This window comes from Canis lupus, chromosome 1 (assembly GCF_048164855.1).
Source record: "Canis lupus baileyi chromosome 1, mCanLup2.hap1, whole genome shotgun sequence".
NCBI classification, from domain to species: domain Eukaryota; kingdom Metazoa; phylum Chordata; class Mammalia; order Carnivora; family Canidae; genus Canis; species Canis lupus.
In genome coordinates, this window is record NC_132838.1 from 11,863,844 (window position 1) to 11,888,214 (window position 24,371).

A 24,371-nucleotide genomic window follows, 5' to 3' on the forward strand; every position below is an offset into this window, starting at 1 on the left:
GACCATCATTTTCATTACTTTTCCTCATCGCTCTATCTATAGTCTTTGGCAGGTAAAAGGCACTTGATAAGTATTGGCTGAGTTCAATATATTGAGAACATTTTCCCTAGGCTGTACTGTTGATAAATATATGAATGATATAGAGATCCTGTGCTCAGGTAGCTTTTACTCAAGGAAAATAGAAATATGCCACCCGTTCTCTAATGCAATTTTCATGACCTTGTTTCCCCTTAAAGACAGCGTTAACATTCTTTATTTTCATTCTGTTTATTCAATTTGTAGACAATGTGCAACAAATTTCTGCTGTTCCTGTATATGTGCAAGTTCTTAACATTAATGATCATGCTCCTGAGTTCTCTGAATACTATGACTCATATGTTTGTGAAAATGCAGGCTCTGGTCAGGTAAGGACCTGCAATAAATTGCTAATGTCTAAACATTGCCATTTGTTGTATATAATCACTTTTGCTACTATTCCTCCCATTTTGAAATGATAAAAATAAGCTTCTTTTAACCATGTGAATTACTGCTTTTATGTTGTGAGTACTGTATTATTTAAATTTCTTTTTTAAAAAATAAAATGTAAGCTTCAATCATTCCACTTTCAAATTCCTCAAATGTTTGAAAATCTGCTAAAACTGGGGATTCATAGTAAATCTTTTATACTTTGTCAATACAATAAAGAAAAGTTCTGGGCACCTGGATGGCTGAGTCGGTTAAGCATATGCCTTCGGCTCAGGTCATAATCTCAGGGTCCTGGGATCAAGCCCGGCATCAGGCTCCTTGCTCATCAGGGAGCCTGCCTTTCCCTCTCCCTCTGCCTGCTGCTCTGCCTGCTTGTGCTCTCTCTTTCTCTCTCTGTCAAATAAAACCTTTTGAAAATAAAGAAAAGTTTTCCTTTTGGTAATTCTATAGAGTAAGTGATCATATTTCAATTAATGTTTAATTTTTCATTCATCATAAAGAAACATGATTTATAAACATAAACATGAAGAGAATGAGCTGGAATTTTTTTCCTGTAGCTTATAACTACTCTATCAGACATATCAATTAAAAAAAAAACCTAATGTCGAATGGATATTAAAGAATTTAAAGATATTAAAGATATTTAAAGAATAGAGAGCACACTTATTTTGAAACACATCACCATTACTTTACAATTTTTCCTTTCCTTCCTTCCCTCCTCTCCTCCTTCCCTCGCTTTTCTTTCTTTCTTTCTTTTTCTTTCTTTCTTTCTTTCTTTCTTTCTTTCTTTCTTTCTTTCTTTCTTCTTCTTTTTCTTTCTTTCTTCTTTCTTCTTTCTTTCTTTTCTTTCTTTCTTTCTTTCTTTCTTTCTTTCTTTCTTTCTTTCTTCTTTCTTTCTTTCTTTCTTCTTTCTTTCTTTCTTTCTTTCTTTCTTTCTTTCTTTCTTTTCTTTCTTTCTTCTTTCTTTCTTTCTCTTTCTTTTTTTCTTTCTTCTTTCTTCTTTCTTGTGGAGCTCACTTTTCATCTGTAAAATAGAGAGCTTAAAGTAGATCGTTCTTTGTTTTCAGTGCAGTCCACAATAACCTTACATTTTTTCTTAGGTATCATTTGAAATCATAGAAGCCTATTAAATGTCATAAAACATCTTTAAAAATATATAAACTGGTTTTCAGAATGCTGCATGTGTGTATGTATGTATGTATTTATAATGTATGTATAGGAATTTATGTGCATATATATATTTACTATGAAATCAGTTATTCTCAGTAGATTTGAATTTATCAGTGAAGCTAGTTAAAGATGATTTGGATTTCACAAAATGGAAATTCTAATTTTCTACCAATAAATAATAGTAGTCAACATTATGCTTTATTTTCAAATACTTAATATGGTAAGAAATAGGCATAATTTAAGAATGAAGTATATCTGAATCGTTATGGATTATTCAATTGTAACATAATGGGAATCATTTGTAGCTCTTTTTTTTTTTTTTTTTTTTTCATTTGTAGCTCTTAAAATGTCTTGTTAAATTTATTTGGCCATGTTTATTTTAGAATACATTGTATTCCAGAAATAATTCTGAAATCTTGTCTATAACATTACGTAATTTTAAAACAATAGTAAGATTATAATAAATATGCAAATGAATTTAAACTTAAGCTACTTAATTTGAATTGGTTAGGACCCAGGGTTTTTGATAAAATAAAAGGTTAATATAAAACTTTCAGAGACTCTCCATGTGGCACTGCCTCCTTGATCCAAAATCCAACTAATTTAGAAACCTATGGACAGACAAGATAGTACAAAGGAATCACAAAAACAGAATGCAAATGACCTCCTACGCACGACTCCTATGGAAACTAACTTTAAACGTTCTTTGAACTTGGAATTATAAATAGAAGATATACTTAGAAATCTAGCATATCTGATGTTCTCAAACTTTTCAGACACATCTGTCTACCTGGATACATCAACAAATATAATAAGCTTAAAATTAAAGTAATTTTGGACATAACTTCTCTAACAATTTTCTAAATCTCTACATATTATATTTACATGCTGAAGATAGCTTGTATTTTGATAATTACCAGAAGAACAATTATATTTTATAGTTATTAGAATGATATGTGTTAAATTTGTATATTTTATAAGCATTACATAAACATGAATGTATTCAGAGTGCCCCCCTGATGAGGCGGCCTATTTTCAAACTTAAAAAATAGGCTTAATTTACTTCATTTCCTATACACTTATTTTTATAAATGTCCTGTGTAGTAGGTCCACTTACCCAATAAAATTGCATGTTCAATGGTCTTATCTGGCTGAGGTGGGCAGAAGATTTGGGAAGCAACACAGTTTAAATAAGAGACCTGACACCAGATATGGTAAACACTATTAAGGATGATGCTACCTAGTTCGGTTGATCACATTGGAGCTTTCATTTTAACTCCTCAAATTGTTCATAACAACTATAATAAATCATGTTTATAATAACCTTTTTCAACTTTTGCATCTTGTGAAAAGATGGAAATCTACATTTCTAGTAGAAACTAGAACTATACTATTGATTATATTAGAATCCACTCGTATCTTTACTGACTCAGTGGATCATTCATTCTTTTCACGGATTCTGGCTCATAGGCAAGAACTCAGAAGTTGTTACATTTGGAATATTGTGGAATACTTCCTTTTTTGATAATGAGATTTGTTTTTTCTACTTCCTGCTCACTGACAATGACCATGGGAGGCTTCAGGCATTAGGCAGAGATAAATTTACAGCAAAGGGCAAAAAAGACTAATTTCCTACAGCACAGTTTTCTGACTTTCATGCTCAAAATCTTCAGTGGATTTTCCAATACCAGCATGGAAAAATACAAAATTCACTAGCCTGGGATTTAGCACTTTCTTTGATTTGGTCACAATTGTGTCTATCTTGCTTTAAAAAATATATATCCTTTTCACACTTTGAATTGCTTGTCTTTCAACATGCAAATTATGGTTTCTACTCTGGAGTTTGTTCATATCAACCTTTCTTCCTGAAGTGCCCCCGTCAATTCCTATTGGAATTTTAACTATACTGCAAAACAGAACTCAAATGCCACATAATCAAATGATTTTAAACAAATATATATTTACAACATCTGAGACATGACTCTAGCAACATTATCAACATTAAAGCAATTCTCAAAAATGCTCAAAAAAAAATTGTGAGGGAACTCTATCATGTGTCTAATTTTCCGAGTGAAGAAACTGAGGCGAGGGAGTGCTACTTCCTAAGTAAGGACAGAGAGATATTTTATCCCAAGTGCTGACATCAGAATCCATGCATGTTACTATTATATTTTGTTGCCTCTTTATCCATAGTTTGAATTGATCTTACATGTTTGTGAAATGAGTCACTTCTAGTTTCATGTGCTTTCTAGATTCCGAGATACTTGTGAACAATGAATGGGTTTATTTTTATATTCTTGACAACATGCATTGCAGTTCCCAATAATAACTAGTTGAATAAATGAACAGAGCATGAAGACAGTAGTTCTTGAAATAAAGAGTATTTTTTCAATAATTCTCTGGAGATATGTTTGAATTTATTAGCCTTGTAGTTGATATTTAAAACTTTGCAATGTGATGAGATTTGTTAGAGAGTAAGGGCAGAGACAATCAATCCATAGATTGAGACCCAGATACTCCAATATTAATGTTTGGGATTTGGGACACACTAGGAAATAAACTTTGCAAGGAGCAAATTAGGAGAGTATGGTGGCATGGAAACTAAAAAAATATATTCCAAGGAGGAAGGGGTATTACCTGTTTTATTTGCTGCTTTCAGGTCAAGTAAAAGCAGAAAAGAAAAGATCCCATTAAATTTAAAAATAGAGATTTTAGACTTACTGGAATATTTGTAGGTAATATTTGTAGTGTATGTAATGTCACCCAGGAAGAAAATAAAAAGTGTGAATATGAGAGAACATAGGACAGAACCTTTGGGAATAGCAATATTTAAGGAGTCAGTAAAGAAAGAGAAGCTTGCAAAGTAGACTGAGTAGGTGGGACAAGTAATGTAGGAAAGAAACAAGAGTTTTGATGAGAACATGCATGAGTATAACAGTTTTTGAGGAGGAAGTGTCAATAGACTTAATTCCCACTATTCCAGGGAAAAAAAATCATCCTCACAGTTTACCATATGGTCAAATTTACTCTTTAAAAATATGTAATTTTGTAAGTAATTCACAGCTATATAAATAAAATGACAGTGCAAAACAACTTGACTAGAATGTGGCAAAGAGAAATTTCACTGGACATTTGTTAGGAATGGCAAGGAAGATGTTTTCCAGATTGTTGAAATAAAAGTCAAGACTACTGCAATAAGGGAGACAAATGAACCCAACTGTTGAAACAAAATTCAGGATAGTTTTTGAAACCTGGGCTGAGATAGTGAAAAGGGACTAGAGGACATGTGTGGGGAGGGGGAGGTTGGTCAGTGTGATTAGGCCAGCTGTGTAACTGGCTCATAGAGAAGTTAGGCTCTCACCCTCCCATATTGACTGAGATATAGGGGTCCCATCTTACTTGATATCTACATTTCAAAGGGATGGTTTTCAGGCTTTTGAGAAAGATCATCATGCATCACAAAATTGGAAGAGTTTGGGAGATCAATCTACATTACAAAGGGGCAGGGAAAGAATTTGCAATGAGAAATTGTCTCTTGTAATTTTTCAGAGAAAATGGAGGTAAAGAGCTTCTAGTGAGGAAGAAACCTGTCTAAAATTGAGTCTTGGTCAAATGTTAACAAAATGTGAACATGGCAAATACGTATTTGTCAGTATTTAATACTTTGAGAAGTTTAAAATATTCTTTACAGCTCGTATTTTTGTTGAAGGAAGAAAGACTGTCTTGCTCTATGATTGCAAAGCATTTAATCTTTAAATTTATAAACAGCAAATATAATAATCTAGTTAAAAAGAAAAATCCCATTGCATTCCCTTCCTTCCGGTTACATTTAGATACATTCTGCCTTCAGCAGTTTTCCATTTGCAAGATAAATCAAGTAGATTTTGGTGCACAACATTTATAAAAGAAGAGAAAATACTGACACATTTATTTTTAGCAAAGCAGAACAGCCCAGATTCTTATCGCAAAATATCGTGTGATGAAGTCCTTCCTGTTGAGTGACTAAAAAGATGATGACTATATTTTTCCTTTATCCTTAAAATCATATTGTTCATTTGCTGATTCTTGATTTTGAGAATATTCATCTGTTTCATCTTCATCTGAAGACTCCGTCTCAATCCTTTTTTTTTACATGATCAGTTTCACCATCATCTTGAGTCTGTAGTGCTGGTTTCTGCTTTTGGTTTTCATCTTCTATTCACACACTACTGTGAAATTACTTCCTCTGTCAGTTTTTTTCTTCTGGCATTATGAATGTAAAATGAAAAATCTTGAATTTTCAACTGTTTTTAAAGAAAAAATAAAATCAAACTAAAAAGATAGTGTATCCATTCTTTGATATCTTTTTGAATGATGATGTAATACTTTAGGCAACACATTTAAAAAGAGGAAGAAGACAATGATGCAATGGGAAAGATTTATTTTGCTATTATGTCATCTTTCTAGGCCATTCATCCTACAAGTTACATATAAGTCTTTTAAAAGCACATTAGGAGAAATTTATGAGTAATAATGAAATGATTTTTAAGATGATGAAATAGCACGATGCTTAAAGCATAAAAAAGATTATATCCCTAGGTTCCCAAAATGTATCCTAGATTTACAGAATGTGCCCATTCAGTAACTGAAGGTAAGATTATTTAATAATAAGTTAATATTTCCTTAGTATCAGGAACACATCCAAGAATTTTAAAAAATGAAATAACAATGTTTAAAAAATAGGTAGAACTGCTCAAAAAGAAATTCAAATGCTAATTTTTGATGCAACAAGCTTTAAAGGCACATTGAGAGTTGAACTTTGCTGAGGAAGAAAAATATCTATTGTATGCAATGGCATGGAGTTGTTGTGTGACTTGCTCAGAGTTTCGTATGAATCTCTATGGGAAATCTATGACATGCATCATAGTTTTACAGATGTGTGTATTATGCCTCAAAAAGTTTAGGTAACTTTTTCAACATCATATAGCTTATTAGTGAGTAAGGATTATAATTTGTATCTCCAAGAATGATGCTTATTTTAACTATGCCCTGATAAAGACTAGCTATTCTTAGATTATTTGCACAATACAAAAACAAATAAAAAAGTTTTTTTTTTTTAAATTTTGTACTGATAATGAATTACACCTACAATTTTAAGGGCAAAAATAAAAATGAAATCAATATGATTGAATCTCACCTCATTTCTGGAATGTGCATAGCTCAAACTCAGAATACATTACACCTGATTAGTGTTGTTTCATAAGGAGCAGGCCACAAGTCATCAAATAACTCAAGGGACACTTAAAAGTCACTATCAAATTTAGAAGTTTGTCTAAGGTCTATTAGTATCTGAAAAAAAAAAAGATACACAGTATGGTTACCTATAATGTTCCTCCACTCTGATCCAAGGGCAATCCAAATATTCCCACTTACATTGCTGAATACACTATGGTTTATGAATTGAAATCAATACATAGATTATTTGAGTGCTGCCAGTGTATCCAATATTACCATAGACATTTTCTTCTCGACACACAGTGGGTGATGCCTTATTTAATGGGTGGGTATTAGGGCTCTCGTGGCTCCTGGATTGTCATTGGTTTTGTACCATGTTTCCTCAGATGTTACATGTGGAATAAGATTGAGTTAGGCTCAGATTTCTGGTTTGAAATTCACTTGATAGGCTTCCTTCAAGTACGGGTGAAACCAAGAATTTGCTATCAATATTTACCTCCCAGAATGATAGTAAAAACTTTCAAAAGTGCTCTTACTCTTTTACTTGTTCCTAAGACTTAGGTAGTAATGTGTGAACATTGCAACTCAATAATCTGTCAAAAATATTTGCTTTAAGAGATAATAAAGCATATCTTGTATAACTGAAATGGTTTTTATGCAGCCAACATAATTATTTTTAATTTAATGATGACTACAAGCAAAATGTTAAGACCATTCTGTGTAGACATTCAGAGGAAATGCATTTTACTCTGTTTAAAAACAAGGAATATATAGTCAGTTAATAAAATAAGAAGGCAACTACACCATTGAAATACAAATTGGGAAATATACATGTCACCTAGTATGAATTCTTTTATTTTTTTGAGATTTATTAATTTATTTATTCATAAGTGACACACAGAGAGAGGCAGAGACATAGGCAGAGGGAGAAGGAGACTCCATGCAGAGAGCCTGATGTGGGACTCGACCCCAGGATCCCGAGATCATGACCTGAACTGAAGGGAGACCCTCAACCATTGAGCCACCCAGGCACCCCAGTATGAATTCTTGACTAAGCTAAGGATAGATGTAAAAACAGTATCTATTTCTCCAGAGTGCAAACTGGAAATTTGGGTGTGGAAGCAGAGAGGAAAGAATCTCTTCTCTGGACTGAAGAATGAAAAGTGAATGCAATGTAAAGAAAAGAGGAAACTTCTATGATGTGCCCCCTGGCCTGAGGTACCCCCAAGTAAATTGCTAAAATTAAATTAATTTAGAAAATGTTGGGGTAGGGAATATAAAACTTCATAATAGCAAAACCTGAGGGAGCCTTTGTGCCAACGAAGATGGAATTTGGTATGAATGTGTTTATATTAAGCATCCCAAAGTGAAGATCCCTCTTTCTTCTCCTACACTCTCTCTTTCCCCACAACACTCTTTACAAAGAACAGGCATCTCTGATGCCCCCAAATCCCAACACCATATAGTTTAAAGCATGCATACATGTACTCACCCACACATACATACACATACACAAGAAGAAACAAAGGAAAAAAATGTAAGCAATCTACATCACAAAGAGAATTATAAATGGACAAAGATTGGTGAGAAAAATAGATCTCCAGACATTCATACCTGTTTTTGTGTGCTTTAGATGTGACTTACTAGTCTTTGATTGTTTTCATCATTTTTGGTACAGCAATATGTTGTAGGCTTTGCCACTTACTCATTTACTGCTTTCTGGCTTCAGTTCCTCCTTAAAAAGTACCTGTTCCTTGATCCTGTGAGAACGGATTGATCCAGTTAGAGCATTTCTTTTATTGTGAATGAAATGTTGAGCCTTGTCAAAGTAGGGCACTGGATGAACAGTGAAGAAGGAAAAGTCTTCTCTTCCTGATTCTGTGTTGAGCATGTTTGTTTTCTCCTTTCTCATCCTGCGCAGTTGGCCGGTGTGAAGATACACATGGTGCTTTATCCAGCCACAAGTATAGACCCAGATACCCCAGAGGTACATTCCCAAGGCTACCATACAGCTCCATCCCAGGCCTGGGAGGTCTTGCAGCCTTCCCAATGTGAATGCTGTGAGCTCCAGGCCCTGCAACCATAGTAGCCTCCCAACTTCTTCTGCCTTTCTGTCCACCCACATGCTTGCACCCTGGAGGACTGTTCTGTTTGCCTGGAGAATGTGGACTAGCTCCAGCCCAGGCAACCCAGTGAACTCCACTGTCCTGAAAACAAGATGCTGCAACCAAACATTCCCCAAGGAGATCTAAAGCTCATCTTGGGGAGAGGGCTTCCTTTCCACATTTGTCTGTCTTTACTGTAGATAATTTCACTGTACTTCTGAGTACTCTTTGCAGTTCTCATTACATCTTTACAGTTACTCTCCTACTGTAGCTTAATAATTCTTTATATTAATATTCTTCCTTTTAAATTACTGTGTGCTTCCTATCCCTCAATTGGGTCCTGATACATATGCTCATTTTTTAATATTTTCTGTCTCAGGTTTGGAAACAGTCATTTTCCTAAGATTTTGTGATATTTTAGTGGGGTACTGCAGAAAACACAGAATGGTCAGTAACAAAATTGGGATACCAGTCCAGAAAACCAAGAAAATCCCACTTTCTCTTTCTCTCTAGCTCTCACTTTATAGCTCTCCTGTTCTCTCTTATTTTTCAATAATGTAGAAGAACACTATAAGGGAAACTCCAACACGGTTATTTCTTGTTTATTTTCTTTATTTATAATTAATGTACATTAGAGAAACACAGATATGATAAATTTTCAGGTTTTTTAAATTAGAACTATTATATGTATCCAGAGGTAAATAATTTTCCCTCAAATTGCAAATGATAATCCCACTCATCATTCACTAGTTGGACTACCTCTGTTATATGTATGTGCATGTGTGCATAAATACACATGCATATGTATAAAGCTACGCAAAGTTATTTGTTTTTTTGAAACAAATACTTTAAATTCCCAAAAGAGACATAAATCCTAGGAGTAGTAAAGAACTCTCTAACCTTTCATATGATTGAATTAATATGAACAATATTTAAAGGTAAGAATACCAAAAATATTTAAAAAAACTATCTTAAACATGAGACACTATCATAGAAGACAAAGAATGCAAAAGCAAATTATATTAAAAATACAATGTTTGTAAGCAGTGCCAAATTTAATAAATCTTTTCAGTTGCATACAAACCAAAACTACAATGAGATACCACGTCACCCCTGTCAGAATGGCTAACTTAACAACACAGGAAAGAACAGGTGTTGGTGAGAATGGGGAGAAAGGGGAACCTTCTTACACTGTTGGTGGAAAGGCAAACTGGTGCAGCCACTCTGGAAAACAGTAAGGAGACTCTTCAAAAAAGTTACAAATAGAGCTACCCTACAGCCCAGCAATCACACTACTAGGTATACTAAGATACAAAAATACTTATTCAAAAGGGCACATGCACCCTGATATTTATAGGAGCATTATCAACAATAGCCACATTATGGAAAGAGCCCAAATATCCATTGGCTGATGAATATATAAAGAAGATGTGGCAGGAGTGCCTGTTCGGCTCAGTCAGTTATGATTCTAACTCTTATTTGGGCTCAGGTCATGATATCAGGGTCATAAGATCCAGTCCTGTATTGGACTCCTCAATGGGCATGGAATATGTTTGAGATTTTCCTCTCCTTCTGCCCATTCCACTCCCTCTTAAAAAAGAAGGATATATATAAAATGGAATATTACTCAGCCATCCAAAAGAATGAAATCTTTCCATTTGCAATGATGTGGATGGAGCTAGGATGTATTAAGCTAAACAAAATAACTCAGAGAAAGACAAGTACCTTATAATTTCACTCATATATGGAATTTAAGAAATAAAGCAGATTAATTAGGGGAAGGGGGGAAAAAGAAAGGGAAGCAAACCATAAGAGGCTCTTAACTATAGAAGACAAACTGAGGGTTGAAGGAGGGAGGTGGGCAGAGGATGAGCTAAATGAATGATAGGTATTAAGGACAGCACTTGTTGGGATGAGGACTGGGGATTAAAAGTCATGAATCACTAAATTTTACTCCTGAAATCAATATTACACTATATTTTAACTAACTAGAATTTAAATAGAAACTTGAAACAAAAATCTTTCCAATTACAAATAGTTATATTCATATACCCTACACATTTATGGTTTTATCATTAATTTTTAATTAAAAATAAAGACGAAAGATAGATGGGGAAATAACTATCTGAAAAACTTGAAAAAGTCATTCTGTTATTAACATACAATAGTACTTGCTGTTTGATAAGAAATTGTTTAACAGCTGGTTCCTTGGTATTGATGTAGTATGTGATCTTTCAAAATACTATGAGAGACCTTGTCAATGAAGAAGTATTCATGTGCTTTATAACCATTACAGATGACATCTTAATTATTTCTTAATGTGAATGCTTTCTGTATGTTGATCTTATTGAGTTTCCCAAATAATTTTCTATAATAAGCTTTCCTAAAAATTAGCATAATTTTTATTTTTATCAAGAAACCGCATTCTATTAGTCTCTTAAAATAGAATATTAACTAATAATATTCTTAAGGAGTATTTTTGATAAATTGCTTTATAAAATATATATTTAATAAGTTATTTATGGATATAGAAATACCAACTACGTATGGCAAAATGAGTATAAAATGTGAGCATGTAGATGACCTTAATTTAGGAATAAAAACCAAAGTAAATGTAGTTTGGAGATGTCATTTACCCAATAAAGCACCTTAAACCCAATAAAAAGAAAAATAGTCTTTCAAATTCGCTCCTAGATTATTAGAACAACCAGAGTAATGAGTCTTGAATCCATGCAATTTGAGGCAATTAGATTCTTGAATAATCAATATTATTCTGTAAAAGCAACATTCTCCTTCACTACCTTCATTTTGGCATCAATGTTATCAGATTTTTAAAATTTATATTTCCAAATAATAAGGGCAAGACACTTTGAATTCTGAAACTTGTTTTTTTAAAGCTCATGATATGTGTGTGAGACTGTAAGATTGTCCATGAGCCATGCTGGTTCACTTTTTATAATATAAATCCATAAATAAATGGGGAGGCCAAAAGTGTAATGTTTTAAAACAATTTAAAATTTTCAAATTGCATTTCAGAAGACCTGTATGTCTTAAAACAATGTTCTATTATATACAATATTTTTTTTATTATTTTAGATAGGATTTTGCTTGTGTCTTCCCAAAATGGTAATATCTTTCCTTTTTTTTCAAAATGGTAATTTCTTGATAAATTTATTTGGGGATATTGGACATTGATTGAATACATTAGAATATTAGAAAACTAAATAACAAGTCATTTTTCCAGCTAACTATTATTCTTCACCCCAAAGTGACCAGTGTTAAGGAAAAGATCAATATTTATTAACTCAGTCTATTCTCTCTCTTTTTGAGTGATATTATCTACTAAACTTCTGATTTAGTCTCAAGCAATACAAAGCACACAGCTTTCCAACAATAACTGAGTGTATCTGTGTGAAGTGATGAATTTGCCTCTACCATTTGAGAAAAATTGAAAGAATAGGAAAAGAATTTTTATTCCTTTTATTATTCTTTAAATGTCCTTTAGAAAAAACCGATTTGTCCTAATTTTTAGAGAGACGAAGGGTCCTTTAGAGAGGATTGCAGTAAACATTTGTTTCTGGTATTAATTTGGGGGCCAAATTAATTGGTTATATAGATTAACCAATTGTATAGATTAACTGGTATTCTTTATTATTGTGTAAAAATCATGTATGTAGAAAAACATGAGTTTTAATTGAAATATATTTCTTCTCATTTAGGAATGAAACATCAAATCATTAGTATACAGCAATAACACAAAGAATGCCTGGTACAATTACAAGAGAATTTTACTATCACCCACACTTCCCAAATTAGATGATGATCCCGCCACACTGAATACCAATCTGCTCATTTGAAAAAGAAAGATATCTTTGCCCTACAATTCCTATCTTATTAGGATTTAGTAAAGATAAAATTCTATTAAGTGAGAAAATGGGTAGAATTGGCCTTTGTTAAAAGCAATTTTGTCACTGTTAAAATGAACAGATAAGAGTCATCTTACAAGTTCTTAACATGGGGCTCATTCCTTTCTAAAGAGATTCTAAATGAGCTATAAGGAGTGTGTGTACACTTAACATTGCACAGAAACAAAACTATCAATGCAGATAAAGGTAGGAACAGAGTAATATTTTTTATCCCATGCTTAAAGGAATCCATGACTTATAAAATAACAATAAAAAAATTACAAACTTCAATATAAACATTAATTGAAATTGGTTTTGTTTCCTTACTGGGAGTTTTGATTTTGTCAGATTAATGTTTTATTTGGATTGGTTTGAAACAGATGAAGTTGTTGCTCCTTAAATCTCTGTAGCAATAACTCAATAAATTGCATTTGCCACTTTTTTTCTTGAAGTAATTAAATAGTTCTTTCTTTGTTGACCAGATTATTTAATTTCAAAACCATTATTTGTAGTACAAGAAAAAAATGATTCCTCTGAATATACAAATCAAAACAAAAGAAATAAGAATTAGAACAATAGGAGTAAAAAAAAAACCCATATTTTATAATAAAATATTTGTGTGTTGTAATAAATTTAAAAATCTGAATGGCATGAATAGTACTGGAGCAAATGCAAAGATACATATAAATTCTCTAGTCTTTTCAGCAAACTTTGCTGGAACAATTGGATATTAATAGGGAAGAAATCCACCTGAACCTCATATGTCACACAGAAGTTATTTAGAGATGTATCACAGATTTATACCTAAACTTAAAACTGTAAAAACTTTTAGAAGTAAATGCAGAAGAAAAAAACTATTCTTTGTGACTAGATAGAGTTTTTAGGTATATCACTGAAGGCACAATCTATTTAAAAAAAAGTATTTGACTTTATAAAAATTTAAAAATGTTTAATCCCTGTTAAAAGGATTAAAGAAATGACCTATGAATTAGGAGAAATTATTTGAAAACCAAAGATGACTTAAAGGATTTGTATCTGGAATATCCAAGGAACTCTTAAAACTCAACAGTAAAAAAAATAAGAATCCAATTATAAAATGAACGAAAGACATGACAAATATTATATGGGAAGCAGAAGAGCACATGAAGAGATGTTTAACATCATTAGTTATTTGGACAACGCAGTTTGCAATTACAATGGGCTATTACCACACACACTTTCCATAACAACACCCATGGACATCATCAAATGCTGGGAGGAGAGGGGATGGAAATAAAAAATGAATAATAATTTGGCAGTTTATTATAAAACTAAATATATACTTACTGTGCAATCCAATAATCACTCATTTGGTCTGAATGTGGCATCCATGTCAGAGAAAAAATCATGTTCACATAAAAATATTCATGGCAACTTTATTCATAATAGCCAAAACCAAAATAATCCAGATGTCTGTCCCCAGGGGAATGATTACATAGTATGATACGTCCATAAAATGGTATATCACCTGGCCATAAAAGGAAGAGGTTATTAATACATGCATAGCACAATGAATCTCAGAGGCATTATGTTTCTTGAAAAAAGGCAATACCCTAAACCTTACATGCTCTATGTTTCCATTTATAGTACGTCCTCCAAAAGTCAATACTGTAAGAGACAGAAGGAATTAGTGGTTGAAGGATTTAGTGGTTGCCAAGGAACAAGGGTAGGAGTGTGGATTTAAGTGTGACAAGGAAGAGTAGTATGAAGGACTTCACATGTGTGGTGATGAAACTTTTCTGTATTCTGGTAACACTAGTCTTGACATGAGACCAGACTGTCTGAGTTACACGTAAACATGCCAACACACACACACACACACACACACACTCACACAGATGTAAGAACCAGTGAAAACTGAATAAATTGCATTATCTATTTAGCAGTATTGTACCCATTTCAGTTTCAGAGAATTGATATTGTACTACAGTTATGTAAGATGTAACCACTGGGTTAGCTGAAAGAAGTATTTAGTACTCTGCCCAGTTTTGGAAATTTGCTTAGGGGCAGCCTGGGTGGCTCAGCAGTTTAGCACCGTCTTCCACCAAAGGTGTGATCCTGGTGACCCAGGATCGAGTCCCACATTGGGCTCCCTGCATGGAGCCTGCTTCTCCCTCTGCCTGTGTCTCTCCCTCTCTCTCTCTCTCTCTGTGTCTCTCATGAATAAATAAATAAAATCTTAAAAAAAAAAAAAAGAATTTGCTTAGAATCTACAGGTATTTCAAAATAAATTTAAAGAAATCATTTGCTGGAATAAAAGGTAATAAAACACAAAAGATAAAATAAGAAAAATAAGAATAGAGATTTAAAGGATAATCATTAATATTATTGAGAATATTTTAGGTCAAGAAATCAAAATTCTTAGTGACAACTCCTCATACTGTATAAACTTCCCCAAAGTATTCAAAACAAGGGCGGAGGGGTGCTCCTCAAATTACTTTATGTAGCCTTCCTCATAGTAGAAAGTGACAAAATTAAACACCTTGCAAAAATAAACATGAAAAGATTATTAAAAATGTGCTGTAAGCATTATATGTAAATTATAACTAAAACAATTTATGAAGGTATTAATGGTGATACACAGTACAGAAAGAAGTTTTAGAATTAGCAAAACAATATTTTAAAATCTATTAATATTTTCCATTACATCAGTATCTGAAAGGAACAAAAAGATACACATAAACTTTTCATTTGATGATGCTAAGAAGCCCTTTGACGAAATTAAAACTCAAATCCAGGGTAACAAATAAACCAAGACAAAATGCAGCCATAATAAATATAGTAATAATAAAATGAATACTAGCACTCAAATAAGTAGTCAAAATCTCATTTAATACTGAATCTCGTGTGGTAGCATACTTTAAAGCAATGATGAAGAAATTTCTGCTTTCACACTACAACTTCATAGTCTTCTGAAGCTCAGGTACATAGAATGAAATATAAAATATAAGTTATTGAAAAGAAGGGCATTTACTTGAAGAAATGAGATCTAGTGCATACTGCCAAATAAATATGATGGGATTTTAAATTTTCTTGAAGTCGCATTTAAAAAATATAAAAATGGAGAGTTGGTGTTCAACAGGTATAAAATTTCAGTTATATAAGATGAGTGAGTTCTAGCCATCTGCTGCACCACACTGCTTCTAGTTAACAAGGTGGTATCATGCACTTATAAACGTGTTAAGAGGGTAGATCTCATATTTAATGTTCTTACCAAATTAAAGTTTAAAATTTTAAAAGGAACATAGAATTAATTTAATGTGTATCTACACAATATGTACAAAATGCTATCATTTTTACATGTAATAAATTAAAATCAGTAAGGAAATATTTTATATGTTTTCTCATACTGTGAAAGCCATTCCTTTTTTTTCAAGATTTATTTGAGAGAGAGAGCGCGCACATGAGTGGGGGGATGGGCAGAAAAAGAGACTCTTCCAGTAGACCTCCCGCTGAGCTCGGAGCCCAGAGTGGGGCTCCATGCCTGCTCAATCCCATGACCCTGAGATCAGAACCTCAGCCAAAACCAAGAGTCGGGCACTTAACCAACTGAGCCATCAGGGCATCCTGAAATGAAGATCATTCTTGATCTTATTTCCCACAGGCTTAATTGCTGGGCAAGATGACAAATTAAAAGGTGTCTCTCTGCCTTGGAGAGATAATACATCCATTGTAGAAAATCAAAATGCCAGAAGAGTTGTGTTCCATTCTGGAGAAAATCAGGCATTTCTTTAATGATCTACATGGGTAAACAGAATTTTTGTTTTTGTTCTTTGCCTGTAAATGCTTAGGGTGGGGAGAGGAGGAGGGAGAAAATACTCAGTGGTTTGCAGAATATGAGTATAATAAATGAGCTGACATTAGGGCAATTTGCCTTTCCTGTTTGGTGGAAATAGTTCTAATTTTTCAAATTAATGATTCCCATTATCTTGACTGATACCAAATATCTTTTCCAGAAGTGAAGTATAATATCAGCGATTTTTAGATTATTTCATATCAATATTATAATGTAAAGACATTTACATTATCTCCATGTAAAATTTTCTGTTGCCTAAATTCCATGATCCTGCGTTATAAACTGTTTCTTCTTACAATCCCTTTTCTCTTGTGTCCTGTCCTTTTAGTTTTTTTTTCAAAATCACCTCTCAATCGCTCTTATGTCTTAAAGTCCATATTCAAATGACTTATAGATACTTATGCCCATTCTTTCTCCTGTATTTCAAGGTGTATATCCAATTAACTAGAGATATCTAACTATATGTCCTAAGATTACACCAAATTTTCTTCCAAACCTGCTCCAATTTTTTCAATATCTCTTGCAAAATTACCATAACTCACCAACTTGTGTGAGGACGTGTGGACATCATCCTTAATTTATTTCATTCTTCATATCCAACCAGTCATTAATTCTGTTGGTTCCATCCCCTAAATACTCCTGTAGTCTGTCAATTTTATTCTATCCTCACTCTTGCTACCCTACCAGGGACCTAGCACATCTTCTGAAGTGAACCATGAACCTTCTGTTGAAGAACGCTCCTATAAAACCCAACTTCTCATCCATCTCACAGCCCACATGCAGGGACACACCACAGCTGTTGCTCATTAGTTATCTTTATCAGTCAAGTCTGAAGGCATATAGATAATTTCCATGGAAATCAGTTTTTAGTGGTGGGACAATAGTCAGAAGAATGGGTGTGTGCCCTCTTAGAAATGGTGAAGTGTTACTTTGAGCCTGGGAAACCATATCTTCACCTGAGAGTGTGTTGTTACCATCTTCAGTTATATAAACACTATAGCAATTTCCATGTAATTTGTCATTAAAAAGAACTCACATTCTATAACTGGGATTGTGGTTGTCTTTATAGAACATATCAGGAGGTTTTCAGTATGAACCAGTTGCTCCCCTGGATTATGGCAACAGCTTGTTAACTAGGATCCCTATTTCCAAATTCACACTAAGGATGTCTTCAGAATGAACATTCTAAAATGCAGATTTTCCCCAATCATTTGGATTGTGGGATTCTAAATGAAAAATAAATCTTTTTTTTTTCTATTTAGAACTTGTAAGTGGACCTCAGAATTAAGTACAAACTCTGTAATATGCCCTTCATGATGTCACCACTGCTCCCTTCTGAAGTATAATATAATTTTAGGTTAGAGGCCAGGTCCTCTGACCTCCAAATATTTGTTTTAGGTATTATGTACCTTGGGTGTTTTATTCTGCTCTTTTATTCTTTACTTTAGGTATTATGTCCCTCTACTCCACTAGAATGTGAACAGTGGTGACAGAGACACTTGCTTCTGGCCACTGTTGCACCCCCATCTCCTAAGATCACTTGGCATGTTCCAAATACCAATGAAATATTTGCTAAATGGATACTTTTGGGATATTAGTCAGATAGTTTTATAATTTTTGTTTATGATGATTTTATATGACTTTTTAATAAAAATATACAGTATGGTTTAAAATTAATTAAATTAAATTAAATATATACTGAGATAAAACTTACTAAAGCAAATTTTTTATCTGAATAGAAATAAATATATATAAGTAAATGGCAAAACGTTACATGTCTATGATACTCAAATACATTTAATTTTGTAAAAAGTCCTTTTTGGAAACTTAGAGTATCTCTGCTTCTGTCCAGACCATAGTATTAGAATACCATGAGCTTCCCAACATTTTTCTCCTAATAACTTGCTAAACAAAGAATGAAAACTGGCTACAAACTAGATTTTCTTGTTAGCTCTAATTCTATTATTGTATTAATTAATACTCTGACCTTTTGAGAAGATATTCTTTTTTTTAAGATTTTATTTATTTATTCATGAGAGACATAGAGAGAGAGAGAGAGAGAGAGGCAGAGACACAGGCAGAGGGAGAAACAGGCTCTATGCAGGGAGCCTGATGTGGGTCTCAATCCTGGCACGCCAGGATCACACCCTGGGCTGAAAGCAGGTGCTAAACCCCTGAGCCACCCAGGGATCCCCTTGAGAAGATATTCAACAGCCTTTTTGAATCCTTTGTCTAAACAAGTCTAATTTTGTATCATTTCCTCAGTGGAGTGGTACAAAAAGTGACAGTCTTCTTCAAATTTGTTGACAATATATCTTGATGATGGGGGTAAGAATTCACTACTGTACCTTGATGCAAGATACAAATACCTAGAATAACTTCATAAGCAAGAAATTTAGTTGAAATTTTAAAAATCCTTCCCTGTATTCATTTATTGCAATCCTCACTTTTTGTTTAACATGTATTTGATAGGTATTGTTTATTTGATAGGTATTGTTTATTAAACACATCCAAGGAATTGATAACTTGTATCAATACTAAATACTTGTACATTGGCTTACAGTTCATATTTCAATTTATAATATGTAATCTTATTCAAAAATTTAATCATCAACTAATCCTGAAAGTAGATTTCATTTGTATCTGTTGTTCAGGTAAAAAAGCAGACTCAAATGTATTACCATTTGCTCCAAATCCTTGCCTAGCTATCAAAAAATTGCATGTTTAATAGAGGTCATTCATACCTATATGTTGTGTGAAAATGGATGTTGTACTGATTTTTTAAATCAAAATAATAATAATCTAAGAATGACATTTAGTAAGCTGGCCCACACGTGCCTCCTTTTTTTAGAAAAAGAAGTCATAGTTATTGATAGACACAAAATGATTATCTTTTTTCCCATGATTATCTTTAAAGTCAAATACTGTTTGTAGTTCCATAAAATGATTAAGTTGAAACTTATGAAACTGCCGATGTTTAATTATCTTTGCCCTAAAAATGCAAATTTTGTTTATTTCTACCTAACAATATATTATCTCTGTATTCATAATTTTCACTGGTATTCTTTTGTCTGAATCACACTTTCCCCATTAATTCATATTTTTTACTCACGTATTAGCTCATTTGCTTAATTCTACTTTGGAAAATCATTTCCTAAAATCATTAATACTCAGATTATTATCGTCTCCTTTTTTTTCCTACCATTATTTTTGGTCTATATTTATTCTATAGAAATTATATTACTTATTTCTCTGTATGTCTCTATCTTTAATGAGACTTAGTTTTGTTTGCTTCTTGTATGCTACATCCTTTTGTGTATTTTTTTTTTAATGCAAACTTCATGAACAAGAACAAAGTCTAGGGCTTGAACAATGTGTCTAGGAGGAATAAAAAGTGGTTGCCAAGGGCTTGAGGGTGGGGGATATAGGGAAAGGTTGGTAAAAGAGTATAAACTTTCAATTATAAGATGAATAAAGTGTAAGGACCTAATGTATAGCATGATGACTATAGCTGATAAAACTCTTTGCATAAATTTGCTTAGAAAGTAAAACTTTAAAAAAAGGTAAGTATGTAAGGTGTTGGATATGGTAATTAATTGCACGGAAATAATCTTTTCACATGGTATGTGTATATCAAGTATCGTGATTTATATTTTAAACATTTTTCAATTTTATTTTTCTCAATAAATCTGAAGAAAATGTGTTCTGGGGGCCACCTACACTACTCATTTTACCCTGTGGTAGCCTCAGCTTGCATTTAAATTCTGACCCAGCCATTTTACTTACCTAAGATACTTAGGTGACTTGAGGCTTAATATAAGTAAATATAAAATAGGGACAATTTATGATAATATAGAGAACGATCCCAGACCCTTAGGTGAGTTCCCATTGAAAAATGGTTACTCTTAGATTTTCTAGACTGTCACAATGTATTTCCATTACACATTTTAAAGTTTAATAAATGGAAAGTCACATGTAGTGGTTCAGAAAAAAACTAGACAAAACTTTACCCAGGACGAGGAATTTAGAAATCTGAGCTCTCGTAATTTGTCATAACATGGCCATTCTTTTTCTACTCCTCACTTTTTGATTTGTCTTTTGCTCCTCTCCTCAATGTCTACAACAGTGATAGGCCCCTAGTAAGTAGATGTAAGAAAATAGTTTAGAAATCTATTCAATGCAACAAGATTTTTTCTTAGAATTTTATTTGAAAATTAAAACAAAAATCTTTCCATTTTCCAATGAAAAGGAAAAATGTACATTCCTAGTCAAGACTTTTGTGTTCTTTAATGTTGGTTCTTTTTTAGAAATTTGTGTTCTCAAGAATAGTGTACATGTTCAGGGTTACTTCAAAAGAATTAGTGAGACCTCCTCTGTGACTGATTCTATTTTGTCAGTGGCTTCCTATTCTTGTAAAAAAACAGGGTTTTGTAAAAAAACCCATAAAGCATATGTAAATTCAATTTATAAAGCAAGTGTAAGTGGCCGTGTGTACATTAAAAGGGAGCCAGGATATTGAAACTTATGCGTATTCACTTTACCTATATATATGTAGAGAGTAATTTAATTAAAATTATTTAAAATGTATATACAAAGCCACAATCTTAGCAGTGTTCTTAAGCCTCCATAGGCAAAAGGAAAACATTTATAACATTTAGTCTGATGCATGTATTTCATACAGAAAGTCAGGTAGTGAGATAAATTATGCTTTGTCTAAAAATAAAAGACTGCATATGTCAATAAGGTAAACAGAGACTTTTACAATTTGCTATCAATCTTAATTACACAAGTATACATATAATGAAATTAAATACAGTATTCAAGATACCATCTTATTTATGCAGATCCCAACAAGACTATACTTTTATGAAGAAAACACCTTAAGACATGTACTAACTGTATCACAAGCAGTTTGATGAGCTATGGCATACAAATCTAAAAATCATTCCTAAAAGTTAAGTATTAGTATCTCCAATTTTTTAAGAATAAAAAACTGGTAAGTGGCAAAGCTAGAATTCAAAATATCAGAGTTTCAAGTCTCCCATCCTTCACCCTGGCTATTATGAAAATCCAAAATAAAAGCATTACCTGAATACAGTGCACGTTTATTATTGTAGGAATGGATTGAATGAAAATATGTCTTATTAGATTATTTAATTAACACTATATGAATGTAATTCAATTAGGAATGTGTTATAAGGAAAAAGAAATCAATTTAGAAAAATAATGTATAAACTACATCAGTCGTACAAGACTATGCATATAGAGAGATACCTCTTCTTTGAAAGTATAACCTTATAAATCTGGGGTCTGTCATTTTGCAGACACATTGTTAAAAGCACTTTAATTCTAGAAAATTCAAAACAATAACTTCTATAATCAATTTAATTTCCAGAATTAATCACAATCTCACTATGCGATCTTGACAGCATATCTCTTTTTTTGACAAAAATGAACTACTTGACTGACACATTCATGTCTTGAAAGAAAAGAATTAGTTGTGAACTGATGTGTTCATAACTGTATTACTTCACTTTTTTATGCTCTGAAATAGGAATTTATTGGATATGAAACACTTTTGTTATAATCTTTACGGAAAAGGAAATCATATACACTGCCCCTAAGCTCTAAATGCATTATTTCCTCAAATCAATTAAAAAATTAATTAGTTTAGCTAATACTTTAGTAAGACAATAAGTTTACCCCAGTTATGCTCTCAAGTGAGCAGGGAATATATAACTTCAACAAATAATAAGGGCTGCTATTCAGATAGGGAAGAGAGAGGAAAAAAGGAAGAAGGAGCAATCTAGCCCAGAGGATGGGAGGAAATCTTGATTTGTAGCAGCAATATTTTGAGAACTTTTAACAAACTTCCATCCACCAACAAAATTTTATTACATAATATCAAAACACTCTTTTGAAAGGGGCAAGTAAACTTACTTTTCACCTGAGAGAATATTTTAACATTCTCCCCAAATTTAAGTTATCCTCTGCAATATACATAAAAATTTGGGTAAAGCAATTTTGATAAAAGCTAATACTAATAATGATAATAATCTTTATAACAATAATTATATTCCTGAATCAAAAACCAAGCAACCTACTTCTATTTTTCCTAGGTAATTCAGACCATCAGTGCAGTGGATAGAGATGAATCTGTAGAAGATCATCATTTTTACTTTAATTTATCTGTGGAAGACACAAAGAACTCAAGTTTCATAATTATAGATAATGAAGGTAATGCCATTCACTCATAATGACTTTTGATCCTTTCTTTGAGAAATGTGCCTGATTTCAAAGGAAATTTTATAATGTTGCTTTTTATATGGTCCTTGTAATATGATAATGTTGAGAAATAGAGCAATAGTGGCAATGAAAATGGTAAACAAAACCCAAAGTCAAGTTCTGAAAATACTAACCCCATTTCTCACTGGATTTCTCTAAATTAGAAACACTTTTTCAAGTCATCAGTGGCTATAAGACCTTGCAAAAACTAAATGACCCTGCAAATACAATGGCAGTACTGACACAGTGGTCCCTTTCATGTCCTTGTAAAACTCAGACTTCAATCTATGTCTGGGGAAGAAAATGATATATACTTATAGTCATGTTAGCTTGATTGATTCACAGATATTTGGAGTCATTAATTAGAAGCTATAAATATATAAAATTGGTTTAAGATTATTCTATTTCCTTCAAAATGAAATGATTATATCAATCCAAGGACACAGTGTTCCAAAGGATTCTGTGTGGAGAGACAGCATATCTTATCCTTCTATAGAGAAGTGGATTGATTTTGCATAAAGCCACTCTGTTCTTTTTCCTTTCACTTCAGTCGAAGATTTTCTTGTCATCATATGGATCTGTTTTAATTTTACTTTGTATCTTAAAGATAAGAAACACTATAAGATTTATTACTCAAGCATCCATAGCCAAATACCTGGTTCGATCTAGGGGAGATCTTTTGTGGGAGGATAAATGCAGACATGTTCTCTCCTTTTTCTCCTTGTCAAATTTCTCAGTGAAAAAAACCTCAAACTTAGGATAAAAAATGCAAATATCAATATAAGGAATAAATTGTAGCTTAGGTTTGTTTATGTTAATATAAGTTACTGGAACAAATTAAGTTTATTAAAACAAAAATAATTTAGTTTAATGTTTGTAATTAAAAGTAATCTGACAAAATATGTATGGAAAAATGTAAACTCTCTTAATTTTTTTTAAACTCTCTTATCTTTTCAATCTGTCTAGTAAATATAATCACAAGTTTTATAGGTTCCAAAGCATGATGGAGGATTTGTTTTAAAAAGATGATTTAGGAAAAGTGGTTAACAGGCACACATTTTGAAACACAAATAAATGATGTTTTACTCTTTCTGTCTTCTAAGTTTTGATTGCTACAGAAAATTTGGGAGGCTATAACAACACACACACAAAAAAAATACGAAAATAAGGACTCTGGCACAAGAAATTGCACTAAAAAGTTACTTAGAATATTTTGGGATTCAGGGGAAAACAACTTCAAATGTGTCATATATTGTTCATCTTTGTTGATTTTTTTAAATGTTCTTTCTATATGAGTGAGGTTTAGCTGTTATCTGAATTTTAAATAGAAAATGGGTTAATAATGTCAAAGTAAAATGAAACATCCCAATAGAATTTTTCCTACCAAGTAAA

At 32.5% G+C, this 24,371-nt stretch overlaps 1 protein-coding gene across 2 annotated transcripts in view; it reads left to right on the forward strand.

Moving 5' to 3' along the window:
- CDH19 (cadherin 19) overlaps positions 1–24,371 on the forward strand; it is a 94,519-nt gene that overhangs the window by 63,102 nt on the left and 7,046 nt on the right. For both annotated transcript variants that reach the window (XM_072820804.1, XM_072820814.1), the window contains exons 9-10: positions 283–404; positions 22,814–22,931. In XM_072820804.1, coding sequence (XP_072676905.1) covers positions 283–404; positions 22,814–22,931 — 240 coding nt within the window. The remainder of the gene's footprint in view (positions 1–282; positions 405–22,813; positions 22,932–24,371) is intronic.